This window comes from Onychostoma macrolepis, chromosome 15, assembly GCF_012432095.1.
Source record: "Onychostoma macrolepis isolate SWU-2019 chromosome 15, ASM1243209v1, whole genome shotgun sequence".
NCBI classification, from domain to species: domain Eukaryota; kingdom Metazoa; phylum Chordata; class Actinopteri; order Cypriniformes; family Cyprinidae; genus Onychostoma; species Onychostoma macrolepis.
This window is the reverse complement of record NC_081169.1, coordinates 22,698,128-22,721,552: the sequence shown is the minus strand read 5'-3', so window position 1 is coordinate 22,721,552 and position 23,425 is coordinate 22,698,128. Positions and strand designations below refer to the sequence as shown.

General features: G+C 35.6%; 2 protein-coding genes across 3 annotated transcripts in view; both read left to right on the top strand.

Annotated features, from left to right (window-relative positions):
• Positions 1-1,697: 1,697 nt before the first annotated feature.
• Positions 1,698-6,068, top strand: n4bp2l2 (NEDD4 binding protein 2-like 2). Its single transcript, XM_058744622.1, has 6 exons — positions 1,698-1,813; positions 2,098-3,122; positions 3,339-3,463; positions 4,490-4,578; positions 4,813-4,889; positions 5,194-6,068. Exons 2-6 carry the CDS (start codon positions 2,098-2,100, stop codon positions 5,315-5,317), a joined length of 1,440 nt encoding a protein of 479 aa, XP_058600605.1. The 5' UTR covers positions 1,698-1,813; the 3' UTR covers positions 5,318-6,068.
• Positions 6,069-7,042: 974 nt separating this feature from the next.
• The window catches only part of pds5b (PDS5 cohesin associated factor B), a 58,669-nt gene continuing 42,286 nt past the window's right edge, over positions 7,043-23,425 (top strand). Inside the window, exons 1-6 of one of the 2 annotated variants that reach the window (XM_058744375.1) lie at positions 7,043-7,327; positions 9,957-10,083; positions 11,030-11,233; positions 11,617-11,703; positions 11,794-11,891; positions 13,799-13,925. In XM_058744375.1, the coding sequence (XP_058600358.1) occupies positions 9,976-10,083; positions 11,030-11,233; positions 11,617-11,703; positions 11,794-11,891; positions 13,799-13,925 (624 nt within the window). In that variant the 5' untranslated portion in view covers positions 7,043-7,327; positions 9,957-9,975. Of the gene's footprint in view, positions 7,328-7,401; positions 7,423-9,956; positions 10,084-11,029; positions 11,234-11,616; positions 11,704-11,793; positions 11,892-13,798; positions 13,926-23,425 lie in introns of those variants that run through there. The other variant, XM_058744376.1, reaches the window with a different exon arrangement.

The window sequence follows — 23,425 nt, the reverse complement described above, 5'->3', positions numbered from 1 at the left end:
CCTTTTACATTTTTTCTAGATATTTTTCTTACAGTGTAGTAACTGATTAACAATCGCAGGTACAAGCTAAGGTGTATCATAAATGAACAATTATTCAATTATTATTATCAAATTGAACAATTGCAAATAGCAGCTAACTTAATTCATGGGATGTGTGTACTGCTATGCATCTTTGGTTTACTCATTTTGTGTAATTTAGATGGAAATTGTGTGCCTTTTTATCGTTTGAGTCATTTATCAAAAGTTGCTAAAAAAATTGCCAAATAAATGTTAAAAATAGCTAAATTTGTTGCTAGGTGTGAAAAGTTGCTAAATTTAGCAACAAAATTGCTAGGTTGGCAACACTGGTGGTGACCAGTGATGGGAATAACGGCGTTACTAACGGCGTTATTTTTTTCAGTAACGAGTAATCAAACGAATTACTGTTTCCCCCGTTACAACGCCGTTACCGTTACTGACAATAAAATGTGGCGTTACTATATTATATTATTAGAATTTAATTTTTCAGTTCATCTGAATGGATGCGCAGTGTAGCTGTATTTGACGTACCATAAACTCTAGTGTGAAGGCGCACGACTCGCCGTCGCTTTCTCTCACATACAGGCACGCAAAGAAAGATACAGAGCAAGAGAGTCTTTCATAACATGCAGAATTGACGCGCTACATGTAAACGATATTCTTTGTTGTATTTTCCTGTCAAAATAACGGAGTTGTTTTGGAATTCTTCAGCTTTTAAGAACTGCCGGTTTCTCCGATAGTGGGCGGAACTAATGCGCAAACGACAATCTCATTGGCTGGCGCTCACCTATTATCGTCCCTGTTTTGATTTCAGCAAATCAATTCGAGCGAACGCAGACAACGTGATTAATATTCATGAACCCAGCAGCAAGTGAAAGGAATTTAGAATTTAAAATGTAAATAAATGCTGTTCCTTTGATCTTTATATTCATCAAAGAATCCTGAAAAAAATGTATCATGGTTTCCACAAAAAATATTAATCAGCAGAAATATTTTTAACCTTGTTGATAAAAAATGTTTTAGAGCAGCAAATCAACATTATACTCTCAAGACTGGAGTAATGACTGCTGAAAATTTAGCTTTACCATCACAGGAATAAATTATTTTTAAATGTATGTGTGTGTGTGTGTGTGTATATGCATATGTGTATATATATATATATATATATATATGTGTGTGTGTGTGTGCGCGCGTTTTTGTGAAAAGTCAGGACATAGATTTGTATAATGACAAAGGTATGACATAGGTATTACAAGGTGAAGGTGACATCTCAGGACATTGACCCATGTCCCCACTTTTTAAAACGCTTATAAATCATACAGAGTGAGTTTTTTGGGGGGAAAGTTGAAATGCACAGTCTCCTGTAAGGGGTAGGTTTAGGTGTAGGGTAGGTGTAGGGCAATAGCACATACAGTAAGTACACTATAAAAACCATTACGCCTATGGAATGTCCCCACTTTACACAAAAACGAACATGTGTGTATATATCTGTGTTTATATATATATATATGTATGTAATATAATATATAATAATATATAAAATATAATGTTCGATTGTAATAATATTTCACAGTGTTATTTAAGTGTTTTAATTTATTTACGATTAAAGAAATGCATAATTTTATTTTATTTTATTATTTTGTGAGACTTTTATTTTGAACTTTCTTACTTCCCTTTTGGGGTGTTGTGTGTCAAGGCTGCTGACTTCTCCCTACGCTATTAGCAGATTATGTGTCGATGATCAAAACATTTGATTAACAAGAACATATTGCTTACAAGTTTTATCACACGTCAGGTAAAGTTTTTCACCGTAATTTGATCTATTTGAGAAAATATACGTAAAATGTATAGGTATTGAACCTCATTGTTTATCGAAACTGCTTCGGTCATTTTAAATAACGTTAGCATTTTATTAAATGATGGTTGTCAAGCAGACAGATATAATCGTCTGTACAGTCATGACTAACTTGTGATCAATAATAAAAAGTTGGCCTGGCTATTCCATTCATCTTTGTACAAAAATGAATCTACGAATTTACATAATATTGCTTTACTGTGTGGTTTTATTGTTCTTTATAGATGCCAAATGTCAATGCCAGTAAATCTACTTCTCCACCTGATGGTGGAAACGTAGAGGAACGATATGAAAAAAACACACCACAAACTCACTCAGATGGTGTCAGAGTGACACAAGTGGCTAAATCGTCCAATAAGCAGACAAACAATAAGACTGAATTAGCTTTTTTACCTGTTGGAAGTCATTTCAAGACTGAAAGAGGTGGAGAGCTGGATCCTTCAACACAAATACAAACAGACACTAATGTGGAAAAAGTTACTAACACCTGTTCCATTGAGTACACAAGCCAAACAGAGAGAGAACGTGTCATTAGAGAGTTGGCCATCACTAGTACTTCATTTATTGGGCCTGTGTGTCGCCCGGAGCCATCCATCGAGCAGGAGCTTTCTGAATTTTACAAAGAGCTTGAGGAAGTTGATAAGATTGACGTCAATGTGGACACCAAAACGTTTGAACCGCATGACCTCCATCCTTCCGACAAGCCCGAAGGCGATCAACCAAACAGTACAGACATTCCTGTTGTCGTAACTGATCACGGCAGAGCCTACAGACCTTACCCAGATCCACAAGAACGCAACCAAAAAGATCCAAAAAGATGGAGACCTCGCTTGCAATGTAATATGGATGACTTTGGTAGAGGAGGATATCCAGAGCCGTGGTATCCTCCTCCACCATGGGTTCCTCCACACCCAAGGGTGCACTTCTTCCCTCCCCCAACCTCTGGAGGTGCTATCATGTATCCTCCAGACATGAGACCTCAGGAGAACGTCTTCCACAGTTTTCGTGCTAACAACAACAGCTGGGGCCCATGGGAAGGACCGCCATTACCTTCGAACAGGTGGCATGAACAAAACAAGGGTTTCCAGTCACACGAGCGTCCAAGATTCTCTGAGGAATATCAAACATCTTCAGCACACTGGCAGCAGCATTATCATGAAAAAGACCAAAATCAGCATTGTAATGACACTTCTTTGGTGCTCATATTGTTGAGGGGAGTCCCAGGATCTGGAAAATCCACTTTGGCAAGGTGAGCAAAACTAAGTATGTAGAGAAATGACCTCATTGATGTTTTTGCACCAAACCAGTAGTCAAGTTTAGTTTGATTAAATACTGAAGACATATTACAAGCAAGACTTGTACTGATTTGTTAAGTTGTACTTACACTGTCCCAACGGCTTGTTTTGATTAGTTTAGGTAAGCAGAGAAATAGAGATGTTCTAATATTTGACTGTATGTCTCTCAGAGAGCTCTTGTCCACTGGTCCCAATGGATTAATACTGAGCACAGATGACTACTTTTTCCAAGACAACAGATATGAATTTGATTCTGCTCTGCTTGGTGATGCACACGACTGGAACCAGAAGAGAGGTGAGGACAGGCGAAGTAACATCGTTGTAGATATGGGACAAATATACATCCAAAATATTTTTACATATTTTGGATGTATATTTGCACTTTACAAATTGTTTACATATATTTGGATGTACAGTAACAAAATTCACTGTTTACATTAACTCAAATGTATATTCATTCAGAAGTTTACAAGATATATTCTCTCAGTTTATATATATCTATTTATTTATTATAAGTACACTGCTGTTACCTTCATACAAAAATCTGTTTTATATTGCACTGACTGCTGATATTTTTATTTTTATACAAACATTTGATGAGAGAGAAGAGAAATGGTATTTAGATTTCTCTGTATGTTTGGCATTGACAAATAAAAAACCTTGAATTTATCAAATACATAATTTACAATTAGTTTGGTGACTCCAGGTCATATTTCTACCCAGAATAAATAAGTTATATGTGTTTTGATACATAATATAAAGTAAATTGTCTCTATTTTAGAATGAACCCTTTATCTTTGTAATTTTTTTCAGTGGTGATTCACTTGATTACGACTTCTTTAATGCAGTAATTTTCACTATATTACAGTTAAACATGAATGAAATAAAAATGGAATAATTTTATTTATCAAACACATCAATGATGCATAAATACATATAATTCAATTTGAATTATGAAAACAGGATTTATATGCATTACATTAAAGAGAAACAGCAGAAAATTATATGTATTATGTGTTATATATTAATTTGCATAATTTTTACCAAAACAATGTTATAGTGCAAAAAAAATCAAAAGAAGCCTAATATATCCTTCATTTTCTTTATGAAAAATATCATATCTTTTGCTTTTGGGGTCAAATATGACCATCACTTTTTCTTGACCGTTTTCGTAAGATTTTGTGTTTATGAAATTGTTCAAACAATTTCAACAATAGAAACTCTTGCAATTCTGAGCATTTGATGTTTTGAGAAAGAGCATGAAGTTATTTTTCTAAAACCAATCTGAATGCTAATTCTTCATGGCTTTGTCCTTTCTAAGCCAAGCAGGCGATGTTGGAGGGCCGCTCGCCTGTTATCATCGACAACACTAATGTTAAAGCCTGGGAAATGAAGCCTTATGTTCAAATGGTGAGTTGGCATCTTTAAGTAATGCCTGGGATTGGAATATTTTTGTAAAACGCAAGTTAGGCTTTAACTTGGCTCTGAACACTGGCTGAAAGTTTTATTAGCAGTGCTTCAGAACATTTCCATATGTTTGCATTCAGAGATAATACGGAGGATTTCTCCAGCTATTTGTTAAATGAACTATATCTGCTTACTAATTAGTAACACATTTTTATTCATTTACTTTATTTCACACAGGCTTTAGACAACGGATACAGAGTGGACTTTCTTGAGCCAGATACCCGCTGGAAATATGATCCTGCCCAGTTAGAAAAGTAGGTCTGTTTATAGTTTTGGTTCTCAGGAACACAGTGACTTTTATTAATCACTGAATGAGAAAGACTATTGACTTTGGATCAGGTTTTGGCTTACGGTACAGAGGTAGAGATTTCACTTGTGAGTAAGTGGATAAAATGTTTTATAGTCTAGGATCAGTAAGTATCTTTCATATTTCCATGAATAAGACCAGCTTAAGAGCCATTGTTATTTTCAGTTGTTTTATTTACAACTGTCTTTGTATAGCAGTCTAATAGAGCTTGGCTGTCCTGGTAATTTCCTGTCTATTAATTTAATCAACAGGAGGAACAAGCACGGAGTCCCTCGAGAAACAATAGCAAAGATGCTGGATGGTTTCGAGCGGCCGATGAATGTTGACATTGTGATGAATTCTGTGCTGCCTCCCCATAAAAAGAAAGGCCATTAACAGAGAACCGATGACAATTAGCTGTTCTTGAAATAGAAATATTTTCATGTTATCATTCTGAATGATAGTGGGTATGTATGTATATATATATATATACACACACACACACACACATATATATATTAATACATTTTAATATTAATTTTAATACATACTGATGCAGCTAAAGATGTTTTTAATGACTATATGGTGATTTAATTTTTTTAATGGCCATTGGCATATCTATTTATTTGAAATACTAAAAACATTTTACAAAAGAAATATAATTTTTTATTTTATTTTTACATTTTTTCTGTAATTATGCCAAATGCACATATGAAAATGATTTTTGCTGTTCTAGTTTTGTCCATTGTAATATAAAAATGTAAATCATAAATTACCACATTGATAAGTGTGGAACATTGTTGGGATAAGACCATTGGAGTTTTATAAATCTTTCGACTTTTAGACAGTCTGACACATAAAATTAATGCTGAGGTTCCAGATAGAAGAATAAATCAAAAATATTATCCGTAGTGACATGCTGAATTAGGAGCATTTTTTATGCATTCTCTGTCTTTCTTTTTTTCTTTTCAAAAGACCGGCAGCTCAAATCTAGAAACTGATCTGATCTCAGGATTTACATTTTATGAATATTCTGTACATTGTTGATGGCTCATGTACTAAACGAGACACTCTTTTCTGAAGTGCTGAATATTTTTGTAAATAAATGTTGATTTGTTTTGATAAAATGGAAATTATTTCTACACTTGGGTGCTTTTCAGTGTGGGCTTATTAAAAAGTTTCTTTCTTTCTTTGACTACATTTTATGTAATTTAATATTTTAATTTGTTGGATAGCAATTCCCAAAACAGCATTTTAAAATACTTTTATTTTTGTTTAAATAATAAGTGCTAAAAGCCATTAGATTTCTACATTATTTCACTACAAGTAAATGTATATAAGTTCCCACTCTCAGGGTCATGATAAATGTTGCCTTGTCAATAACAAAGAAAGTAAGTTCAAATTGAAGTATTAAAATTGATAAAACTAAAATTGATAAAGATCAAGTAAAACTAGACCTTAGACAAAAGCACATTATTAAAAGTCTATTTGTTGTTATCCGTTACAAGATGTTGACGTTTTGAGTCATCTCAATTGTTTTTGTGAATAGTATATTTCAGGAATTCAGCTTTACTTGTATGTTTGTAAAAATGTTAACATGTATTTTTTATGATGAATCCTTGACTCTTAAAAATTACTAGGTTTAATTTTAAATTAAAATATTTTTAATTTAAAATGACCCCCAGTGCAGTATGTATGTATATATATATATATATATATATATATATATATATATATATATATATATATATATATATATATATATATATATTATTATTATTATTTTTTTTTTTTCAGGTTTAATTTTATTTTAAGTAATCTTATGTGCTTTTGCCATTTAAATTATTCTTCATATTTCTATATAGCTTTATTTATTTCAGTTTTTGTTTGAGCAGTTTTACCTCAACTTAAACTTATTTCAGTCAGCTGCCAATGCAACATTTTTGAAGTCTTCAAAGTTTGAATTTTTCATCTAATATTTATATTTTATTTCATTTATTGTATCAACACTGGTGCAGTGCCTTTATCCATCCGTTGGAACTGTCATATATTTGTATGTGAAGGCGGAGACCGCTGTCATACCCCTCATGGCCTATAGGTGTCACTGTTACACCACACTCCGACCCGCTAGCGACTCAACATAAACGCTCGTTTATACACTAGCCATTTACATCACTATTACAGCAGTTTATTTATTTTTCCAAACCCAACCCGCTAATATAACCACAAAAAACAGAGTCATGTCCTTAAATAAATAAACTCGAGCGGAGGAGGGAAGTGAAGGATCTGTATTGAGCGGAGCTGCACTGACTGGTGCAGATAGGGACAAATTGGCGCCATTTTGAAGCCGACAGGAGGATCACAGCGGTGGGAGAAGCGAGTGGAGCGCGCACTTTTTCCAATAAGGTAAACGTCTGTTTGAATTTAAACCGCAAGCAAGTAAAATTGTCCCGCGCCGATTTGAGTCCGTTATTAGGATTTATTATTTCGTGGCTGTTTTAGTAGGTGCTTTTTCCTTTTTCGGCGGTTGGTTGTCTATTCTTCTGTTAACCCATGCGAGGATATCTGACTCTCACTCTCACTGTGTTTCCCCTCAAATTCGCTCGTTCTCTACTCAGAATGCAAATTGCAATGACAGTTGTTGTTGGTTTACGTGTAACGTGTGTTTTCGTGGCCGTTTTCATTGCAAAAGAGGGCCGTACACTTTCCTGATGCCTCGTGTGTGTGTACATGCATATGAGTGTTTGTGTTTTAGCTGTTAGCTTAGCTTAGCTGCTCGTAAACCGCTTCAGCCTCTTTTAAAATCTGATTCAAAACACATTTCAGATTCTGCTGCTGTGGTTTGCACTCGTTTTTCTTATGGGTTCATTTAGTCCGTTGCCTATTGAGATGGGACGTGCTGTTGTGCATTGGATGTAGATAGTAACAGGGGAGCTGTAGTGGTGTGCAATGAATTTTAGCTTGTAAACACCCCCTTAGGGGTGTTATCTCGGTTTCTATGGGATAAACCACTGTCAAAGGAATCAAATGACAGCTGCTGTGTGATCAAGACTATTTTATTCTGGTTGTGCTGCACAAAGACGTTAGTTCAGAAAGTCAACCTGCTGTCAGACTGTAAGCCTCTCTTTTTTTCCCGTGCAAAATCGTTGTAATGGTGTCTGTAAATAGCTGGAAATGCGATGCATTGTTTACTAATTGCATGCATAGAGGTGTTGTAAATTGCTGTATGGGTTTGGCGTTTGCGGGGATTGTGAAACACTTGGACTGTCTTGAACCTGCGTAGAAATGACAGCTATTTTCACCTCGCCTTGCATTATTAATTTCTTGCGTAATTGTGGTGTTATAACTTTATGCATCGCTCTTAGGGGAAATGTAATGCACCTGTAATGCATTTATTTGCATTTTGACTACTTTATTCTTCTACTGTGTATTTAAAGACCCGATGGAATCCTAAATAAAAGTTTTTTTTTTAAATTAATTAGAATTAACTATTAGTAAGTCATTATTTTTAAGTTATAATTATGTATGCTGTATATATAGAGTTGTGTGTGTATTCACACACAAACAATCTGGTATTTGTGGTTTACGGGGACTCTCCATAGGTTTTTATACTGTACAAATTGTATGTGCTATTGCCCTACACCTAAACCTACCCCTTACGGGAAACTACTGGCAATTTTTGAATTTCATAAAACACGTTTTGTATGTTTTTTTTTAAACCTTTTGTTTTACGGGGACACAGGAAGTGTCCTCATAAACCATGTTTACGTTGTAGTACCCATGTTATTATACACATTTGTGTCCTCATAAACCATATATACCAGTACACACACACACACACACATACACAACATATATATTTCCACTTATTATTGCAGATTAAAAAAATATTATTGTAACTTTCTTTTGTGAAGAGTCCGCATGAAATAATAATGGACCTAATTTGTAAATTAGGTAAATATTATATATATTATTGTGAATGATTCATGCATGTGCATTTCTTTTTTTTATTATTCAAATGTCATAATTCGATCTTCTATTTAAAAACAGACTTTTCTCTATATGCTGGACTTCTGTTCTTTTAGAACGCTTAAGCTCCGCCCCTCTGCAGTTGACTTCCAAGATCGGATTCATTTTTGAGTGCATCCCCACATTTTAAAATCCAATCAGCTGCTGCATAGTACCAAGTTCCTAGCCTATATTTTTTTTCCAATGATCTGTTACATGCAGATATACGTCACAGTATGGAAAATCTTATCTCTACTTCCATTTTATCGCAACTTTAGCGAAAAAAGTTATTTTCTATTATACACATTAGCAGATGCTTGACCAGATTTGCATTAACATTTCAAATTTACAGTCTTTTTCTCTTGGAAGAATGGGCTGAAATATTGACAACTCATCTTCCACAGTATATACTTTTATTTTATTTTATTTATTTTTTTGTCCAATCAAAGCAAAAAAGTACAAGCCCTTCAATACATCTAATTTCCTGTTGAATAAGGATTCCATGGTCTTTCCTTACTTAATTTTTACTCTTATGTCAATAGGCTTAATTTAGCTGTTTATTATTATGAATTACAGCTGATGATTATGTGCAACACTTATTATGCAGTTGTTTTAATTAGCATTTTTGTCTTGTCTATTTAGATTAGTCTGCTTGGTATTGTAATTCATGTGTGGGTGTTGTGTTTTAGTATGCTAATTGGTAAAATCTCTGTGCACATCAACTTGAATTGAAAGTATAGCATTTCTTTGAATTTAAATGTCTCTGTTGACACTGCTCTTTAGCACCGTCAGTATTTAACTGTCCACAGGAGGTGAGGTTTTGGCTGCATTCTACAATTTTTGAAAAACAAACTGATTGTTGTTGTTGTTGTTGGGTGTAGTTAAAGTCAAATCCATATTCAGTATCCACTGGATGATTTCTTTAACGGCACATTCTTTTCCAAAAAAGTAATTGATGGAAATTCCCTGTCCACTTAGTGTTGTGAGCTGACATATTCATGTCTTTTTTGGTTTGACACGTTTGCAGCGAGCACTGATTGGAGAGCATGGCTCACTCCAAGAATCGAGCCACGGACGGCAAAATCACCTACCCGCCGGGGGTGAAGGAGATCTCCGATAAGATCTCCAAGGAGGAGATGGTTCGGAGACTGAAGGTGAGGAGCAATCTGTCATTCGCCCAAGTGGAAACTGCTTATTATTAGTGCTGAATGTTATATGTTATATTAGCTTGTCCGACTCTTCAGTTAGGTCTAGACTGCAAGTCTTCTGATACCATTAACGAATAACCAGTGTTAATTAATATTTATGTATGAATATATAAATCAAAATATATTTCTTTTAAATAGTTTTTTTTTAAATAATATATATTTTTCAGTTTTCATGTTTGATTTAAATTTTTAGTAATGTTGTCATTTTTATTTTTTGTAATTTTTATATGGCTTAAATTTAAGTATTAGCAATTTTAATATTTCAACAAAATTCTGAAAGTTTTACTAATTTTGTTTGTTTGCTGTTTATTTAAAAACGTCTATTTAACTTATTTCAGTTTTAGTAATTTTAGTACTTGAACTAAATTTGAACTAAACATTTTTATTCATTTTTCGTTCGATTGACATTTAAAAAAAAAAATATATATTTATCTTTTAGTTATAGTAGTTTTAGAAACGAACAAATTTAGTAAATTTCTGTAGTCTAACATTTATTTATTTTATTTCATCTTTATTTCAGTTAATAAAAACGATTTTATAATAGTTTCATAGATTTTTGTAGATTGATCCATATTTGTGATTGTTTTTTTTTTCTCCTTGGTTTTTTTAGCAGAAATATTTTGTGCAGAACATTTCATGCTTAGATTTGTTCATCTATAAACCTCAGCTGAGATTTTATCACACAGAATGAAATTATAATTTCTCTGCTCGTATTTCAAGCTGTTTTTTACAGCTTGTAGATAGCGTTTCCTCCCTCTGTGGCTTTGTCACTTATGTCTATTTTTAAGTAAGACTGCCAAGTGAAAGTGTGTTTCCCATTAGAGTGTCTTACATCACACTGTTAGTTGGATGCGTGGTTGACACACGGCTCTATGGTGCTTTTCAAAATCAGATGGTGGTGAAAACCTTCATGGACATGGACCAGGACTCAGAGGAGGAGAAGGAACTCTATCTGAACTTGGCCTTGCATCTCGCCTCGGATTTTTTCCTCAAACACCCAGACAAAGATGTCAGACTACTCGTGGCCTGCTGTCTTGCAGATATATTTCGCATCTATGCCCCTGAGGCACCGTACACATCACCTGATAAACTTAAGGTTGGAAAACTCAACATCTATTGATTTGAATGCAGTGTTAGTTCTTGCATATGTCAGTGAAGAACCATTAATTTTTTGTATCTATAATTATTAAATTCCCACCATGATGACTACCATGTTGAGATCACATGACCAGCCCAATACTAAGTCTTTTAACGTGGTTTGTTTTGGGAAAGAAACATTTAATTGTATTAGTATGCATTAAAACCGATGTGCTGAAATTTTGAAGGTGATATTTGTGTGTCTGTTTTTCTTCACCTTGAACAAAAGTCAGCGACAGATCGAGCTGTTCAGCAGAAAATACTAAAATAACACTGCTGCCTCTCATGCATTGCCTTCACAGGTGCTTATATGAAAACTTTCTGCTCTTCTTTTCCACTCAGGATATTTTCATGTTCATAACTCGACAGCTGAAAGGGTTGGAAGACACCAAGAGCGCCCAGTTTAATCGATATTTTTATCTACTGGAGGTATGTCACCCAACTAATATAGAAAAGCAAGGTCTTACAATGGTTTTTGAACCAGCATCTGACCTTGTCTTTCCCTTTCTGGCTCTCTAGAACATCGCTTGGGTGAAGTCCTACAACATCTGCTTTGAATTGGAGGACAGCAATGAGATCTTTACTCAGCTCTACAGAACGCTGTTCCAAGTGATCAAGTGAGTCTGTTGTTCGTGTTTGTCCATTCAAGAGTTCAGTATAGCCAAAAAATACATTTTATATTTGATTCATTAATATTATTTATTACGTGTGTATATATTTGACTCACTTTATCACTTTTCCAAGTAATCAAGTTAGTCTATTGGTCATGTCTAGGCATAATTTTAGTGTAAAAATTAATATATATATATATATATATATATTATATGTTATTGTTATTTTATATATATTATGTGTATGTAATAATATAATTAAAATATGAAAAACAATGTTTTTAAAAATTACTATTAATATTATTAACATTGATGTTAACATAAACATTAACATTTTAATATTTTATATATATTGCACACAAACATTTTTTACACAGCAAAAACCTTTTCGACAGTCAACAAAATAAAAATCTAGTTAAAAATAATACATATCTGGGTCACACTTTATATTAGGTGGCCTTAACTACTATGTACTTACATCAAAACATAAGTACAATGTACTTATTGTGTTCATATTGTATTGCAAAACACTTCTGCTGCTATTGAAGTGGGATATCGGTAAGGTTAGGGACCGGTTTGGTGGTTTGGGTAGGTTTAAGGGTGGGTTAAGGTGTAAGGGATGGGTCAACAGTGTAATTACAGATGCAATTACATATAGGTATTTTTTAAATATAACTACAATGTAAACACATGTATGTACACAATAAGTGCATTGTACCAAATGATTAATTTAAATGTAAGTACATAGTAGTTAAGGCCACCTAATATAAAGTGGGACCCATATCTGTTTTTCAGTTTTTCCAATGTAAACAAGGCTAAATATTAAGTAACTTTAAAATGATGATTTGATTAAAAAAATATGTAAAATAATTAGTGCTGGGCAACGATTAATCTAGATTAATCTCATCCAAAATAAAAGTTTTTGTTTATATAATATATCTGTGTGTACTGTGAATATTTATTATGTGTATATAAAGACACACACATACAGTATATATTTTGAAAATATTTACATGTATTTACATGTATATATTTATATTAATATAATTTATATGAGATAAATATTTTTAATATATAAACAACGCATTTTTCTTAAATATATACATACATGGGTGTGTATTCATATATACATAATAAATATACACAATACACACAAAACTTTTATTTTGGATGAGATTAATGTAGATTAATCGTTGCCCAGCACTAAAAATAATAGTCATATGCTAATCAGTATTTGCCAACATATATATATATATATAAGTAAAAAGTTTTAATACATTTTTGACGGGTAACTTTTAATGATGATTCAGATGTTGCTTAATTGCCATACAAAGTGTTTTATTGGCAATATTGCCTAATTTTATATCACTAAAAATGTCATTGTATGAAATGTATCACCTAGTCATTTTTGTAGTCCTGTAATAGTGCTGCCATTTGGTTAGAGAGCTCAATGGTGATTCTTGCTATAGCGACTGTCATAATTCAGTAAAGTGTCTCCGTGGTTTACTGTTTTCTGTTTGAGATGTAAATGTGAAGCTGCAGCCTATTTGTTATGTCCTAATGAACTGTCAGCCTCCTGCTCGCTGATATTATTTCCCTGCATTTGGTCAGATGACAATGATGCGTGCGAATCCCAGGTGGAAACCCTTCATTGCATGTGCGCTATAAAGGCTGCATATGGGGGTGATTCATCTCAGCCAGTGATGTTCGCTCAGTCGGAAATGTCCTCTATGAGCGGGACACTGCAGCGCTCGGCTCTCATGTGTAAATGGAAAAATGTAGAAGTGTTTCTGTTTTCTCTGCCCCATTGCGTTTGCTTCCCATCTTCCACTCCTCTACTTTGACTGCCTGATGCACCTGATTTTAGGTCAGTTCTTGTGTTTACCTTTTTTTCTTTTTTTTGTTCTTTTTAGCAATGGACACAACCAGAAAGTGCACATGCATATGGTGGATCTCATGAGCTCAATTGTTTGTGAAGGCGACTCTGTCTCACAGGAACTCCTGGATACTGTTCTGGTTAACCTGGTCCCAGCACACAAGGTACAGAGAACTAAAAAAAAACTTAACTCTCACAAAAAAATTTCCAGGTCACATTTCACCCAAGGAAAAAAATACATTAAAAACAATAAACACTGTATAAAGAAAAAAAAAAAAAAAAAAAGGGTCTTTCAAAGGGTCTTTACAGTAACTTAGTGTTGCCAGTAAGTTACTGTAATTCAGATTTACAGTAGAAACTGTACTTTTACAGTAGATTACTGTAAAAATAATCCAAGTCATCAGTATACTACTGAAATTCATTTTAACATAGATTTTATCATTTTTATATAGAATTAATTTTATTTTTACTTTACATAGGTACTACTGGCATTCAATTAAAATAGACTCCATAATTACAAAATATCAAATTCTCTATTTAACCCTCTAAACTCCAAAGTTGCTAAATTGCGACAAGACGTCATATTTCATATTTCATTCAAGTAGACTAGTTCCTAATATAGTGTAATATCTCATTTGTATTCCCTACCACTAGATGGCAGACATGTAGTACTTCGATTCTAGACCAAAATTATTTGAGGAAATAGCAGAGAAAGTGAGCTATCGAGTCATTGATGCGGAAGCAGTTAAGTTCATAGCGTCTGAGTAAATTGTGAGACTTGTGAGAGAAAATCGCCAAATGGCTAATAAAAAGTTGTACCGTGAGGATGTGTTGCAAATGTTATTCGCCGATTCTGACTCTGAAGGGGAATATTTGCCTTTTGGAAATGACGATTGGTCATCTAATGATCGCGCTTCTCCTGGTACATCTTTGCATGCGCAATGGTGCCGCCATAAAAGGCGAGAGTGTTCACAAAGCACCATCAAGTGATCATTTCGAGCCTTTGCCCGATGGGAATGGGTGTGGCGGGGGTGGACGTGGTCTTAGTGTCGATAGGAGAGGCTGATGATCGGCCAGATTGCGTCGTTTGCCCCAAAGGGCTGCCGGCAGGCAGCACAGGTGCTGTCAGTGTGGGGTAGGTCTGTGCACTGTGCCATGCAATGAGAGGTACCATACTCTCAAGAACTATAAACTGTCACCTAGATACCTGATTGGGCAGATAGCTGGTCAACTGATCAAAAAATAGGCACATGTATTTTACTATGGCATAGTAATAATTAATAAAATAATAACACTGCTCATACTATGCCTGGGGTTAACTGTTAATCCTGGGTATTCATTAACAGACGTTTCACACGGTACATCTGACCAGCTGTACAGGCAGGGATAGCCATTTTTAAATAAATTTAGTAGCAGAGCTACTGCAAGCGATTTAGTGCTGGAAATCCATTTATCCTTTGCTGAAACTTCTGCGTCTTCATGAAGAGCGCAGGTCATGGTTGCTTAGGAACGGCAGACGCCATGGGAGTGCAAGCTACAGCGCTTTGGAAAGGAGGAGAAAGCGGCGTGCTTAGTGTTTTAAACACGTTTTTAGGCGCGACGTGAACTCATGACGTACAAAGGCAAGAAAACAAAGACAAAAGTTAAAAAAAAAGAAAACAAGGAGCAAAATAATTGAATATTATCTTCTCACCGACTGCAGTTTACACGACGTGCGTTTCCTGTTACTGACGTGACATGAGCCTCGCTGCTCAATTTCTGATTGGCTGTCTGTTGCCAAGCGTCCAGCAGCAACAAGCAAACACGGCTCCGTTTCACACTGAACAAACTTAGCACCGCAATGCGGGGTTTACACCACAAATGCGGTGCTAACCCTGCTCCGGAGCAGGGTTTCATAAGCCCAGGAAAAATGCGTTGCTAACACCGTTTTCAAATTACAGGTCTGAACCCATCTTTACCCTGGGTTAAAAGCGGTGTTTAGAACGATGATAACCCGGGGTTAAGCGCCGTGTGAAAAGCCATATTTAGTACTTTCTCCTGTTTTATTGTTGGTTTCCTCTTTTCTGATCATTTGGAATGAGGATAAAAAGACAAAAAAAATAAAAATAAAACATGCAAATATGTTCAAACATCAATTCAATATCTGCTATTTCCTGAATATTATGAAATTCAAGAGGAATATGAAATTCCGCCCCCTGGTGATAATATGCAAATTAGATGAGTATATTTACACCCCACATAAACTTTCGGTCATGCCCAACATTTTTCTAATTTACAGTAGATCTCTATCTTTAAGCCCTTTCAAGCCACAAGCTTTTGAAATCTTGATGTCAAAATCCAGCATTTTTCCAAAAAAAACCATGGTGCCTAAAAGGTTAAAACTTTGTATGTATAACACTTAAAAATACAGTCTTCCAACGCTGGAACAGTGCATCTTCACCATTTCTCCTGTCTTAGGACGTTTTGCAGTGCATTATGTGGATTTATCCTCACAAAAATACATAGCAATCTGCAAAACCCAGGTGCTGCTCCAAAACGTGGCCACCACCTTTGCTCACCATCCACTTTGATAGTGACAGAAATGCCTTCTCTGAAAAACAAGAAGTAGAATTGACACACTTTTAAAAGGCAAACCCCATATAATACACAAACCTCTCAAAACCGTAGTTGTTCTCTCACCATGAATTATCAGTCTCAGGGTGGCTGGCTGGCATGCTCATGTCTGTCTTGATGCTTCATTGCAGTTGCCTTTAAAACACAAATACAAAAAAAATGCAGTAAATCTTAAATTCTATTAAAAACTATAACAAACTAATTCTAAAACTAGAAGGGCAGCTAGCCATAAAACTTGTTTAACCTAGCTAACATACGCATTTATTTTCTCAATAGGCTATTGGCCAACATTAACTACTAACACCTGAACAAAATTTCACATTAGTAAACTTAATGTTAATATAAGATAAGCGTTGCTTGTTAAAAATAATTTTAATTCGGTAACTTAATTCAATAAGCTGTCAAAAGTCATTTGTAACGACAGTGCAGTTTACCATAGTAAAGTAAAGTTGTTACCGCCATGTTGACGGATAAATGTTACTAGGTTAAACTGGTGTGCAAAAATATGACAAACACACTGACAAACGTACATATATTTTTACCTTGCTTGCTGGTCTTATTCTCTCGTAAGGCGCATCGACACACAGCGCAGATGTTCTCCAGAGCTCTTCCACTCTCGCGGGTTCATCCCCAAGAAAAACCCACGGTGCTGCCCCGCTGCTTCCGTGTCTTCCTTGGACACGACTCGAAAAGAAAATATAGAACCTATTATACTATCTACAGTGGATGCGGACAGTAAAGTGATGCTGCGGTATATTTCTGACGTAGCCTACAGATGTACTCAAAGCGCTCGCGCAGTTTCTGATATGAAGGACAAACAGATTTTCCAGTCATTACAAGCGATGTAGCACGTCCAGTGTAGTCAGTCCCAAGCTGTTGCGGCGTTGTAGACACGGTGTAGGGCAAATCGTGTCAATTCAAATGTAAGAAATGAGGAAAATAAAACAACCTCAATAGAATGGCGCCAAAGAGGCAGTTACGGCAAATACAATAGTATACAGCAATTTTAAAAAATACAGTAAGTCTCTGTATGTGGGGTTTGACATCACAGAAAATTCGATGATGCAAAGGGTATTACAGTTATTTACTGTTAAGGGAATTTGCAGTATTGTACTGGGTGATAAACAGTAAATAACTGTAGAAATGACAGAAATGTCTAACAGTGTATAAAATATTGTAATATAATAAATATATACATATGCATTATTTAAAGAGCAGGGTCTTCAAACTTTGTATAGAGACAAAACTGCATATTATGTACATATGTGGCATTTTAAGCCTGGCTTATAATAACATGCTTTTAATAGTGTATTTATGTGTTTACATAATTTGCATTGCAGAACCATTTAAGAAGTAATTACTTATGAACAGTCATATAATTGTACATTACATTTTAATTTTATTTTTGTGTAAACAACTTGAACCTCCTAGGTTTAGTTTTGTTTGGAGTAAACTTAATATTATTAATATTATATTATTGTTTAATGCATATTTAAGTGCAATGATTTGTTTTAATGGATGATTTAAAGTCCCCCTGTAGTGAAAAGTGTTTATTTGTCTATGTGGTGTTTTTAATATGCTTTTAGACAAACCATGTGCCAATCCATTAATCAACACCATTGCTGAGTATTTTATCCTTAAAACTGTAGTTTCCCAATGGCACTCCCAGAAAAGCGGTTTGAAACAGCCCTCGGGTTGCTATGTCACAAACCAATAACCAATCACATCAAGGGATCGATTCCTATCACTAGCATGCAAAATATACCAAAAAATACCAGCACAAAACCAAACATAAATTAGAGCAAAAAACCCATGAAGCCATGGTTTAATGTGAATTTAGAACCGTTAACCGTTAACTTGCAATATAACCTGCGGCAACAGTGTAAAAGTAGCCCGGAGTCAGACCCACCTCTCCCGCATCGTACTTCACTAGGGTTGGTTACCGAAACCCGGTACCAATATGGCACCGGTACCTATGTAACCGGTATGTACTAGAACCGAATCAGAACGCAGATTTCGGTGCCTCATTTCGGTGCCATGCCGGAGCGATCGATTGAAATATTTGTCCTTTGTTTCTCCAAAACGAACGTAAGAAGCATCATCACCGGAACCTCATGTGAAAAATAATTTCCCGACTGAGAAAATGCACGTGAACTCAAGTCCAAAGCTCTAATAATACAAGTCCAACAAATCTTTGTAGTAACGCGAGCGTGCTGTTTTCACATTCCGCCTTAAAAGCACAACTCTGGAAATGAGAGCATCCGAGGAGCGCGTGAATGCAGAAATTACACTTGCTCTGACTGCAGCAGGTAACCTTCCATTAACTAGCTAAGCTAAACATTCTTAAATTAAAATGCCTAAAGCTAAAATTCTCTTGTATTCATGTTTTTAAACCTGTTGTCCAACAAAAGAGAGCATTACCTTTTTAGTCCACAACACCAGTTAAATGCTTCCTTTTGTGATCTGATGTAGCTTCTTGTCACAGAATGAGGCAGAAAATGATCCATAGGCTACTAATACATCGATTGGCAATGGATTATAAATATACTTAATTATTATGGAAATACCAGAGATGGCTTGAATAACACAGATAAACTATACATTGTTGTAGTCGAGTGTTTATTGTATTTGTTTCATCATTCAAAACGTTTATATCTTGTTTACTCAGTTACATCCATAGCAATGCATTTGTCCATATTGGGGATTTCCTGGAGCTTCATGAGTTCCGCTACTTCTGTGACTGGATATGTGGATTTTTTAATGGTCAATCCAATTATTAATTGGTCATTTTTATTTATTTTTTATTATTTTTAAGTATCAGTTCAGGCACCGTTAAGGCACCGGTACCATTTTAAAAGTATCGCTTTGGCACCGGTATCGAAAAAAACCCAAACGATACCCAACCCTATACTTCACACACCTCGCGGGCACGAATCAAGAATCACAAATGGCTGCATTCCAGTCTTCAAGGCATTTTGAGGACACAACATCATCAAGTAAATAACTTTAACAAATGTTACAGTATTCACTGTAGTTGTCCGCTAGTAAAAACATAGTTTTATCAGTCATTATCTGTGTATGCCATTGTTTTGTGTTTACTACAGTTCAGTGGATCAGGAGGCGCTGGCTGATGCGACTGAGTGGAGGCAGGGCTAATTTGCATATTCATAGATCACCGTATAGTAAATGAGGCAAGGGTGTTGAGTTACATTCAAGCTATTTTAAGCCATGAGAAAATTATTTTCACAAGAAAAAACATTTAAATATGTCATTTTGATGATCAAAGATCAGTTTCAATGGATAAAATATTTGACTACAGGTGGACTTTAAATTGTAAAATATTACAATTATTGTTATTAATTATTAAAGGGTGGTTGATTATCTTTTAAAATTCTGGCAGTTTAATGCCTACAAAAACGGCTGTTAAGGGACTACAACGAGTTACTTCCCAGGTCTGTTAGGTCAAGAACCCAGAATTTTACATAAACCTCGCCCTCGGGAACACGCAGCAAAGAGGGCGAGGCCATGCTGCGCTGCTTTAGAGAAATCTAAGGGTGCACGTAAAAAACCTATTCATATACGAATTGCGATCTTCTAACGATTCTAATGGATTCACAAGTTTCAAAATCAATATTCTAAAGCAGCAGTTCTCAATCCTGTTCCTCACATCCCCCTGCTCTGCACATGTTCTGCATCTCTCTCTCGCTCTCTCTCTCTTTCTCTCTCATTCAGATCATCAGCTCAGTGAATACTTATTTTCACATACTGTAGCTATGAGAAGCATTATACATGGACGCGAGTGCGGTTGCCATACTGTATTAAAGCTTTAATCAGAATAAAACCTTATATTAAAAGCTAACAGCAGTAGCATTTACAAATAATAGCGTATCTAAAAGTATGAGACAACAACAAACAAAAAACTTAGGCCTACCATTAAAAGCTGTGCTTGCACAGGTTCTGCACAATCCTCTTCACTAATATTCTCTGCAGTGTTTCCCATACATTGATTTATTGGTAACACTTTACAATAAGGTGTCATTTGTTAACATGAGTTAATGTATTAACTAACATGAACAAACAATGAACAATGCATTTATTACACTATTTATTAATATTTGTTCATTTTAGTTAATGAAAATACAGTTGCTCATTGTTTATTCATGTTGCATTAACTAATGTTAACAAACACAACTTGTGATTTTAATAAGGCATTAGTAAATGCTGAAATTAACATTAACTAAGATTAATAAATGCTGTAGAAGTATTGTTCATTCTTAGTTCATGTTAACTAATGTTGTTAACTAATGAACCTTATTGTAAAGTGTTACCGATTTATTTGTGGCGACCCGCCACAATATCAAGACAAACCACCACAAATAGATTTTTTCAAAAAGCTTTGACTTCGTTGAATAAACGAGCACTGTACATTTCAAAATCGAAACACAATGTGGGTGTTTTTTCAACACAATGTGGGTGTTTTTGGGATGTCATTTTCATTTCATCTTGCATGTAATGCCTAACTCACACTACAGGATTTTTTTGCCCGATTTAGCCCCGATTTCCCCCTCCCGAGAATCGGAGGGAAAATCTTGTCGAGCACCTCGATCGGTCCCGATGTTCGGCGCGGATTATCTGGTAATGTGAGGCGTTCACCAATAGAACTTTGCACCTCCCGATCCTCTAGCAGACAAATCGGGGCCGTCCCTATCATATCAAACATGTTTGATATTAAGGATTTAAATCAGGATGATGACGGCTATATGAATACGACAGCACTTATAACAGCCAATGCGCGACAGCAAAACAGCTGCTGTACGGCTCCGTTGAATAGTGGAGATGGAGGAAACTGCTTCTTGAAGTTTTGTAGTAACACGATGGTCTGTATAATATTTCGAACACGTATCACAACCGATAAGGAGAAAGAGAAGCGCTGGGGTGAAATCGCCTCAGTTTTGAACATACCGGGTGAGTGAAAGCTGCTAGTATGCTAGCTATTATGTAAACATTGCTGACGAGCTGCTGCGTGAGATCACGTGAGGCGCTCCCTCTGGCATGATAATCTTAATAATATCTTGTAGTGTGTGATGCGCCACGAATTTAAAATTTTGTAGTGTGTGCATGTTTAAGATTTGAGGGAAGATAATCTGCAAAGATTCTCCTTATGTGTGTGCTGCAACCAGATTTCATAATCGGTTAGGATTTTAAAACTCCTGTAGTGTGAGCCCGGCTTAATGTCTGATAAAGCAGCATTTATGAGCTGAGCTCTGCTTTGTGTAGAGCGTTACCATGGAAACCACTATTTCTCTGAGCTCTAAAAGCGCCTCCTGCTGGCAGAGAATGAATTTGCATATATGCTGCCACAAATATTGTCCAAGTCTATGGGAAACACTGCTCTGTGTCTCAATCAGGCTCAAACTGATAAGCAATTACAATACAATCGGAGCACATGCTGCTGAGCTGAGGGGCTGGACGTTCAGACGTGCTCTAGAGGCGGTTTAGCCAATCACAACACACTGGGCCAGCTAACCAATCAGAGCCCATCTTGTATTTCTGAGGGAGGGGCTTCATAAAAGCAGGAAATGATCAGCGCGTTTAGAGGAGAAGGGACAGAGCGGTGTGGAATAAAGGTAAATTATGTGAAAAATTATGCGTTTTTTAACAAAAAAAAGTCACCCACCCCTTTTAATGCAGTAGTTTTTAAATGTGTAATACATTAAAGTCAGTACAAAAATAGTACCATAATAAGTAATTATTTTACAAATTATTTTATTTTAGATGTATACAGTGCTTTGCAAAAGTATTCATACCCCTTCATTTTTTTTCTCATGCCTTATGTTAAACTGCTTTAAATTACTTTTTTCCCACATCAATCTACACTCCATACACCATATTGACAAAGCAAAAACAGAACTGTCACAACTTCGTAAATTTATTTAATATAAAAAAAAAAAATACTGAAAGTAGTACATTGCATAAGTATTCATACCCTTAACTAAATATTATCCGAAGCCCCTTTACAGTCTCAAGTCTTTTTTTGTTTGATGTGACAAGCTTTGCTCATCAGCATTTGGCAATTATCTGCCATTCTTCTCCTCGCCTCTTCACCTCTCAAGCTCTGTCAGGTTGGATGGGGGCAGATGCACATTTTCAGGTTTCTCCAGAAATATTTAACTGGATTCAAGGTCAGGCTCTGGCTGGGCCTCTCAAGGACATTCACAGAGTTGTCTAATTGACTCTTGCTGTGCTTAGGGTCATTGTCCTGTTGGAAGGTGAACCTTCTGCCCGGTCACAGGTTCTGAATGCTCTGGACTTGGTTTTCATTAAGGCTGCAAATCTCAATATTTTGGTGCATTGAGCTTTTCTTCTACTCTGACGAGTCCCTCAGTCCCTGCCGCTGAAAAACAGCCCCACAGCATGAGGCTGCTACCAGCACACTTTACTTTTGGATGGTACTCTGCAGGTAATGAGCAGAGCTGGTTTCCTTCAAACATGATGTTTGAAATTGAGGTTCATCAGAGCAGATAATCTTGTTTTTCAGAGTCTGAGGGTGCTTTTTTGCAAATTCCAAGTGTGTCTTCATGTGTCTTACCTGAAGAGAGGATTGAGTCTGGACACACTAGCATAAAGCCAAGATTGGTGGAGTGTTGCAGTGATGTTTGTCCTTCTTTAGATTTCTCCCATCTGCATATATGATCATGGAGCTCAACTAGAGTGACCATCAGGTTCTTGGTCACCACTCTTAACCAGAAGTGTGGCTTGACGCAAACCTGTTTCTGAGCTCTACAGGCAGTTCTTTTGACCTCAGGGCTTGGTTTTTCCTCTGATATGCATTATCAGCTGTTAGACCTTTTATTAAGAACGTGTGTGCCTTTCCAAATCGTACCCATTCAATTGAATTTGCCACCGATTAACTTCAAGTTAACTTGAAGTGTAGTAACATCTACAAGCAATATGAATGCTCCTGAGCTAAATTTAAACTGTCCCAGATAAGGGTATGAATACTTATGCAATGGAATCATTTAAGTTTTTTATTTTGAATAAATTTGAAAAT